General features: G+C 43.1%; 1 protein-coding gene and 1 pseudogene across 1 annotated transcript; both read left to right on the plus strand.

The window, feature by feature from the left end:
• LOC138050385 (uncharacterized) overlaps positions 1-5,517 on the plus strand; it is a 6,291-nt pseudogene extending 774 nt beyond the window's left edge.
• Positions 807-1,739, plus strand: LOC138053486 (uncharacterized). The gene has a single exon (XM_068900116.1). It carries the CDS (start codon positions 807-809, stop codon positions 1,737-1,739), a length of 933 nt encoding a protein of 310 aa, XP_068756217.1.
• Positions 5,518-9,118: the final 3,601 nt, after the last annotated feature.

Consider the following 9,118-nt stretch of genomic DNA (forward strand, 5'->3'; position numbering starts at 1 on the left):
GACTCAGTGGCTCAGGTGGCCTGTCTCCCCTTGGACAAGCTCTTTGCTTTACAGGTGCTGCTGCAGTCGTGGCGGAATCGTCGCTGGTGTACTCGGCGCGAACTGGAGTCCCTCATTGGCCACTTGCATCATGCCGCCATGGTCGTGTGGCCCGGTCGTACCTTCCTGCGTCTATGATCAATCTGCTCCAGTGTTTTCGTAAACGGGACCATCCGATCCGCCTGAATTCTGAATTTCACCTGGATCTTCAGTGGTGGCTTCAGTTTTTGTCCTCTTGGCATGGCGTCTATTTTTGGTTGTTTCCCGGCATGTCGGCCTCCCCTGATCTCGAAGTTACATCGGACGCATCCGGTTCCCTTGGCTTTGGTGCTTACTTCAATGGGGAGTGGTTCAGCGGCGCATGGGTTTCTTCTCAAGCCTCTCACTCTATCGCCTATAAAGAGTTGTTCCCGATTATCATTGCCGCTCATGTTTGGGGGCCTCACTTCGCCAGGCGCCATGTTCTGTTTCGCACCGACAACGAGGCAGTGGTTTATATCCTCAACTCCAGAACATCCAGGATTCCCGTGTTAATGCGCCTGCTTCGCCATCTTCTCGCCTCAGCGGCGCGTTTCAATTTCTCCTTTGCCTCTCAGCATGTTCCGGGGGTTCATAATTGCATTGCTGACGCTTTGTCCCGCTTTCATTGGCAGGAGTTCCGGAGGTTAGCACCCCAGGCTCAGAAGCTTCCAGTGTCCATTCCACCTCATCTCCTGGAAGAATTGATCGGCTCTCATTAGAGCAGCAGTGCCAGTTCCTGTTAGCCCATGGTTTGGCTGACTCCACTCGGAGATCTTACGCATCTGGCCAGAGGAAATTCGTCAACTTCAGTGCGCAATTGGGCAAGTTGCATCCCAGTGGCTCCCCGTGCCCCACCGATGAATACGTTGTGCTTCTTTGCCACTTTTCTGGCTGGATCGGTTCAGCACTCTTCGACCAAAGTTTACCTTTCAGTGGTTCGTGCCCTGCATATCGAAGAAGGCTTCCCAGACCCTCTGGTCAACTGTCTACGTTTGCAGCGGGTTCTTCGAGGAATCAAACGGACCCAAGGTTCCCCTCAAGCTCAGCGCCTTCCAATTACGGATCACATTTTGATGATCATCTTTAGGTCTTTAGATTTATCTATTTTCGACCACTGCACGTTTTGGGCCACCTTCAACCTAGCATATTTCGGCTTCCTCAAATCTGCTGAATTTACTGTTCCTAATTTGGCTAGTTTCACCCCGGCACTCCACGTAAGTGTCGGTGACATTTCGGTAGACTCTGACGCCAATCCTTCCTGCTTGCGTGTGCGGATTAAAGCCTGCAAGACTGACCCTTTTCGGAAAGGCCGCTTTGTCCACATTGGCCGGGGACGCTTTCCTCTGTGCGCCCTTCAAGCTGTTTTGGCCTATTTGGCAGTGAGAGGAAACTTGGGTGGCCCTCTCTTTCTTTTCCAGGATGGTCGGCCCCTAACTCGCGCTGTCCTCACTGCTCGTCTCAGAGAAATCCTTGCTGGAGCAGGTGTGTCGGGCAATTTCTCCAGTCACAGTTTCCGCATTGGTGCGGCCACGGTGGCAGCTCGCAACGGCGTCCCTGATCACCTTATTCAGGCCTTGGGTCGTTGGTGTAGTTCAGCTTACCAGTTGTACATTCGCACTCCATCCGGGTCATTGGCTTCCCTCTCTTCTCATCTCGCTGCTGGCTCAGTTGGCTCGTGACCCGGGTATACGTGGGAATTCATGCGGATCGCAGGAAATCACGCCGATCGCAGGCAATCAAGCTGACCAGTCCTCCTCAGTTTTTCAGGGTCGCTTGCGGCTTGCTTGCGCCTGCCTGCGGTGGCTGGCCAGGACATGGCAATTTCCGGGTTCAGTTCCTACTTCAGGCAGAACCTTCTTCATGCCTCGCGGCCGGAGGAGCTGTGGCGGACCTTGCTTTAGTGCCTCCTTTTCACCTTGCCTCGGCTAGCGGACTTCTCAGTCTTATTTCATGATCAGCTTCACGGTACTCGGGTAAGTGTCGTCCAGTGTTGCGTCTTGAGCTGGGAGTGGGTGCTTGTGTGAGTTTGGGTGGTGGCGCAGGTTCCACGTCTTCTCTGTTCGCGGCCCCTTCGCCTTCCAAGCACCCTTGGGGTGGTCTTTGGGTGGTGGCCGCTCTCAGAGTTGCCGTGGAGGCCTGTGTGCTCTGCTCATGGCCTGTGGCGCAAGCCTCGTTGCTCGCCCCGGAATCACCGCCCACTTTGGCAGGCACCATCTCCAAGCTCGTCCATTGGCGATGAGTTTAAAATGTGGCTAAATGTAATTTACGCTAAGTTAAAATCAAGCCAATGCTGGTCAGTGGTGGCCAGGGAATCATGCGCATTGAGGTGACATATGGGGTTTCTCCATTCGCACGTGCTGGTCGTTTCTGCTGTGTGAGGTGCTGTTTGTTTAAAGCAACAAGCGTTCAGTTGTTCCGCTTTTTTCCCCTTCCCTTCCCTCCCTCATTGGTGGATTCGGTAAGTATAGGGTTGGTAAGTATCTCCACTGACTTGGTCATTGTGACGGTGCCTGGTGGGTGGTGGCCGCTCGCAGAGTTGCCGTGGAGGCCTGTGTGCTCTGCTCATGGCCTGTGGCTCAAGCCTCGTTGCTCGCTCCGGAATCGCCGCCCACTTTGGCAGGCACCATCTCCAAGCTCGTCCATTGGCGATGAGTTTAACTCTAATTACATACATGTAGCTATGTAGTAAATTATGTGTACGTCACCAATTAGCCAAGTGGAACATGTGAACAGATTCAATTACTACTAATAACAAACAATCACTCATCATTTTGGTTTCAAATAATAAATTGCGAATTGCTATTATTACGGTCAATTGGGTCATAAAGGTTGCTGGGAGAAGACTAACACGGCATAATATTGTAAATCAACTGTAGTTGTAATTGGTGATGAGGCTTGGATATCATGTTGTGATGTCATTACTAAGATCGGGATTGGCCGACAGAAACGTTCAGGATTTCGGAAAAACGGAAGAGTTTTGGTCGGGATGACAGGATAGAAGTACCGTAAATAATGGGTACTGTCAATTGAGTATCCTAAGAAAGGGGACTAGTTTAGAACTGGAAACAGACCCTGATGTGAAAGGACAAGGTTGTCCTTGCCGTTTTAGAATCCCTCAAGTGACTTGTTGCAATGGCATTTGAGCAGGTACAGCTGTAGTATGTAAACAACTCACTGGGGGCTGTGACGGCTGCACCTATGAACACTCATCTACTCATTGGAAAGCACAAAGCTGTGAAACAACTGTTCTGGGATGGAGGAAGGAGAGCAACAATACACGGGCTGTCAGCTTCGTAATGTTGGACGTATCAAAGGCTTTTGACTTACTACATCGGTCATTGCTGCTGAGCAAGCTAAGAGCATGTGGTTTTCTGGACAGCATACTACAACTTCTAAATAGCTATCTGTGTGACGAGAAATACCATCTGAAATGAGGAGGTCTTGTAAGCTTATGCAGGACGGTCAGTTGAGATGGTCCCCGAGGTTCTGCCCTAGGCCCATTAATATGGAGCCTCTTCCAAATCAACCTGCCTTACTGGGTGACAACAACCTTATCAATGTCCGCAGATGATCATAAAATTCACCATACTGGAGTGACCAATCCAGTGTTACATCCAAGCTCAACAGGATTAGTGTGTGCACAGCTACCAAGAGGTACATGTATGATTTTAATCTTTGTGCTGGAAACCTCAAGAAATGTCAGACTACAAACACTGGTTACATTAAGGATATCAACAGTGCTGCACATGCAGTTTGTGTGAATAATGAGGAAATCTCAACTGTAGAAAATCTTACGCTCTTGGGTGTTGCAATGGATTCTAAACTGAACATTACAGATCACATAACCTCAATTTGTACTGTACCTTACGTTTTGCTATATAGTTTAGCACGTTTGTATTTGTGGTGACATGCAAGAAAGAAGACTGAGGGCGACCTATGGAGACAAGCATGCAAGTTATCCGTTTATTTCATTTTGCTGAGTTGCCAATGCTGATGAATACGCACTTCAACTTATCCCTGATATTTTTAATAATTGAATTCTTACTTTTTTAAGACAATCAGACTTCCCCATTGCTACAGTACATGTAGTTACAATACTGTAACATCCTTTGCAGCATCTTGGGTCAAAATTATGGGGAAAAATTAATTATCTCTAGATGTTAGATGTGCAAGAACTTTGAAACGTCGTGAAAAGATGATTCGTAAATGTGGTTCAAGTTAATTGGCGGATGATGGCTGCAAGAGTTGTTCCCTCTGCTCATCATGTGATTTTGTAATCGCGTTATTCTTATATCAAATTTTTAACTATTGTCATTTGATTATTAAATATTAATTTTCATGCAGTTTTAAAATAATATTTTTAGGGTATTTTTATGGTCTCCAGATTACCGGTATTATGGGGATTTCCTGGGCTATAAGCATTGCTACATTAAATGGGGACAGAGCATATATTGAACAAACCTTTACAGCTTTCTTGTTTTGTTTTATATTGTTTGACTCAATATAGTGACATTTAAAATCAAAGGTACCTTAACTTGTGATAATTATGAGTATGATGTGGGGGTTTTTATTAATGATTTTGTATTGAATGTTGAAACAGTGATGTATATCTGAGTGAGCTTTGGAATCGTGGGGCTAAAAACCCATTAGAGACTTTGAGATCAGAGGACGAGGAGGCCAACATTTTTCGAAATGTGCATGCTCAGAACGGAAAACTTGTAGTCATTCTCGTCCTCTGATCTACAAAGGTCCCTATTATAATCTGTGTCTATGCTGTGGAGATCTTTAGAAAGGAAATATTTCCAACAATTTTCTCTTTTATTTGCAGAGCCTCCAGTGAGCACTACACAGTTTCTTCCTTGTAAATTAAGGATGGTCATTGGCAGTGCAAGGGCTTCATGTACACATGTATGATGTGTTGCTTTGTATTTACTGAGTTAGTGGGGGGGATTAGGATTGGTTCTGATAGATAATTTTATTGAAATTTACATGTATGTAGGGGTTTCATTGGCATTTTATATTCTTGTTTTGAAGAAAATTGTGTTGGGTGCTAAGAGCGGTCTGGTAAAATGATTTTCACAGATCTTCAATTTTCCTGCAGCTTCTCTCTTAATGAAGCCCCTGTTACCGGTAGAACAAGATTCTACTAATGCAGGAAGGTAGCCATGATGAACCCGGCCGGCTCTTTGGGACTGTGTACCTGTAGAATTGGCTTGAAGCATTTCTGCTGAACTGTTGAAATTTGAGCTGTTAATAAGATATCTTCCATACGGTTAAATACACTGGAAGTGGCCTTTTAGCAACTTCCCTTCTGGCGGATGATGGGAATAATAACCATAATTCAAAACATTCTAATAGAGGTCTTGCTGTTACATAATACAGGGGTTGTAGCTGTTTCGTATAAATACACAGGTGATTATACAAAATCGCGCGCTCTCATTGGCTCACTATCTCGGATTATCAGCCGATAATCACCTCGACGGACAAAATGGCTGCCAGTAGTCGTTTTGCCACTGTAAGTGAAGATGATTTCACGTGTATTTATACTAAAACAATTATTCGCCTCAGGCTCAGTGATTATCGGTGAATATTCACCTGGACTTCGTCTCGGTGAATATTCACCGATAATCACTTCGCCTTCGGCAAATAATTGTTAATTAATATTTTATTTTTGTCAAAAAAACTGCAGAGAGACTTCTTATCAATTTTTGTGCAATATATGCAAACAGAAACGAAAATTGCTGATCCTAAACAGAAATGGTACCCCAGTTTTGGCATTATGCTCTGATTTTGCTGGTGGGTACATATTGGCCCAGTTTGTGGCAATACGTTTATACTATTCTTTGCTTGCATGTGTGGTGGTATTTGGTATTTTTCTGCATAAACTTGATAACTTTGCTGACAAAATCTGTCAACCCTACTTTTTCCTGGTTGACAAAATTTGTGAAAGTGTTCCAAGACATTTAAGACCCCATAGTGCTGGGGTGGTGCTGGCAGACTTTCAGAAAGTCAAGTTGAAGAATAGGGACAACAACTGAAGAATACTTCAGTTCGCACCCCTCCTTTGTTGGTACACGTATAAAGTTAACACAAAAACTCTGGGCTGTTACCATCTTCTCTTGAGATTGAGTAACAACAGTGTTGATCAGCTTGTTGGCCAAGAAATTTGACCGCATTTTCTAGTTGGCTGAGAGTTTGTGTGAAACTAGACTTTTTTTTCTTGTTTCGTGGTTTTTAAATTTCACGGAGTTTGCAAAAGTGTGACCTATATCTTTTTTTAATATGCCCCTTGCTTAAAACTGAAGGGCTTCCCGTAAATGGGCAAATATTGCTTCCTGGTCAGGAATTTGATTATTTTTTTGTACAGGATGTTGCTATTTCTTTACATACACTGTACGCACTTTGTTGACGTGAAAATTACCTTGTGCGCGTTTTTGCGATTTTTGGCCCAGTTTTCTTGAAAATGAAGCAAAAAAGTTCATAGAACAACATTCCTCATGTCAAAACAAGTCCGTTTGCAAAAATTAAACGTCCAAAAAATCCATTAATGCCCCTCTTGGGGAAGCTCTTCCATTCAACTTGATATTGAGGTCTAGATGATACAAACAATAGAAATGGATGACAATCATGGTAATTTACTGTAATATCCTTTGTCGTCTTCGTCTCGTTGTTAAGCTGGAAAGTAATCTGACTGTATAATTATAGAAAGAAGTCTACTTTTTCACGAACTACTAATAGATTTTAGAATGATTTCGGAATCGTTGTACAAACAATTCCTCTATGAAGCAACCACCCTTAAAGAAATTTTAAGGAGATTTCCACTGCCAGAAGTTAACATGAGTTGCCGTCGGAGCATGGTTGTGAATGAACATTCAGGCTTTGGAAAGTGGCAACGGTTGTGAATAACATAAGCTGTTATTCAAGACTGCATAGGCTCGCTGATTCTCCCGTGATAGGGGCTTGACTTGGCAGACATGGCACCAGTTACGTTAAGATTTTGATTCATGTCATTCAGATTGGATATGAGTAAAATGTAACCGAACAAAATGTATCAGATTTGGGTGGTTGCTTGACAGTGGCAAGAACAATAGTAAGAACCACCATCGGGGCCTCCAGGTAGATGCGATAGGGATGGTTGATTAATTGGAACACCCATTGTCATCGTAAAGACTACAGTGCCGTGGTCTGTTTCTTTGCTGGCAAAGCCAGCAATGGTTCAAAAAAATTGAATGAAGGATTTGATTTCTCCAGCCTCATTACTTGCGCTGGGTCTGTCGTTGATGTGCAGTTAAAGCATAGTTTGTGGTCACCGACTTTTCTGGTGAATAGCAACTCTGAAGAAGAATCCGTGTTGGCTGGCCTGATAGTGGTTCTGCTGCATTTTAAGGTGTAAACCCCTATTAAAGGCGGCCTCATATAACTTACTGAAGGTGGGCGCCTTGGCATATGGCATATATGTTGCTGGTCTTAAAAAACTCTGGGTTTGCACGGTGTATGATTTTACTGCTGGAGCAGATCTTAGCAAGGGCGGTGGGAGTCCAAAAAGAAAATTAGGGTAATTACGATTTGTCAGAGACAACAATATTTAATGTAAAAAAAAAAAACCTTTGTGTTATCCGAGCTTTTTATTGATGTATAATGATCTCTGAAGTAAATTATCCCTTTTTTTTTTCAATTTCCACAATTCCTCTTTGTTTTCTTAAAGCGCGTATAAAAAGGAAGTTAAGTAACTTTGCATTAAAAACCAAATAGACTTTCTATAATTTGCAGTATAACAGCAAAGAAACTAAATCAAAGAAAGCCTACTCACAATTAAAAAGTGGTACCACCCCTTGCTAAGTTCTGCTTTTTTCGGTGGGTCATGAACGGCGCAAAAATACTGTGGAATTAGGATGCGCCGTCTGTGGAAGCGCTTACATTCTTTCTGATTCACTATGTGATCAGTTTCTGAGACTCTAAGCACATTGCAAAAGTTGTTGAACGGCCTGTTTCTCAACAAATAAGTCGTTTGCATGGTAAATCAACAATTGGTCATTTTAGACAAGTGGTAGAGAATACCGAGTAGGAAAAAACGACTTTGACGTCGCTGTTTACAGTTCTTTTATGTGATGAAGATAAAGTGCGGAAATTAACTATTTTTACCTTGGTTCCATTGTATTTTTTTTACTAAGTTTGATAATTGAAACATATCAAGTTTCTTACTTGGTTACAAGAGAAAGGGGAATTTAACAGGGGTGAAAATGAGTTCCTTAGATCAGTGTAAAATTTCTTTTGTCTTATTCCCCAAAGCCTTGAAACCACCTTATTACATGAAATTTTCGCGACACGTTAATTTCGCGATTTTGAGGTTCGCATATTTCGTGACACGTTGATTTCGCGATTTTGCGAAAATTTTGCATTTTGACTCACTTTAATTTTGCGTTTTTGAGTGAGACACACTCAAGGAGCCAGTAAATGGCAGTTTGAGGATTGTACAAAAGAAGTGCTACCTGGAATAGAGACGGAAAGTAGTAGCGATGGAGAGGACCAGAACATTACCACAGAATATAGCTCAAAATGATTGTTATAAACGTGTGTAATAAAGTCGCTGTTTTAGTTATTGACATAATGTGAGTCAATTAATTTTCGCGACATTTAATTTCCGCGTCACTTAAGTGATTATCGGTGAATATTCACCGATAATCACTTCGCCTTCGGCGAATAATTGTTAAAAAAGTAGCATTTAGATGGGCAAGTTTTTTTTACATTCAGGGAATATCCTTTGTTTACACACCAACGTTGTGAGGGCCGCAAAATGGTGTGTATAATCAAAAATTTAAAGTAGAGTGTAAAAAGGATCTGAAAGGGACTTTTATTAGAGGGTATATCGACTGTTATCCTCAGCTTGCGATACTCCTCTTAAAGTATCCAGGTAGTAATGGAAATGTCAAGTAAACCTGAAACCCATGTTGGGTGGTTTGCGAGGACCGCCATTTTACACACGGTTTCGGTGGTTTACGAGGACCAGCTCTTAAACTAGTCGTAGACACGTTTCTGGATGATTTAGGCCGTTTGGAGC

The sequence above is a fragment of the Montipora capricornis genome, chromosome 6 (genome assembly GCF_036669925.1).
Source record: "Montipora capricornis isolate CH-2021 chromosome 6, ASM3666992v2, whole genome shotgun sequence".
NCBI lineage: Eukaryota > Metazoa > Cnidaria > Anthozoa > Scleractinia > Acroporidae > Montipora > Montipora capricornis.

Coding starts and splice junctions, on each gene's coding strand:
- LOC138053486 (XM_068900116.1), top strand. CDS start 807: ATGGTTTGGCTGACTCCACTCGGAGATCTTACGCATCTGGCCAGAGGA.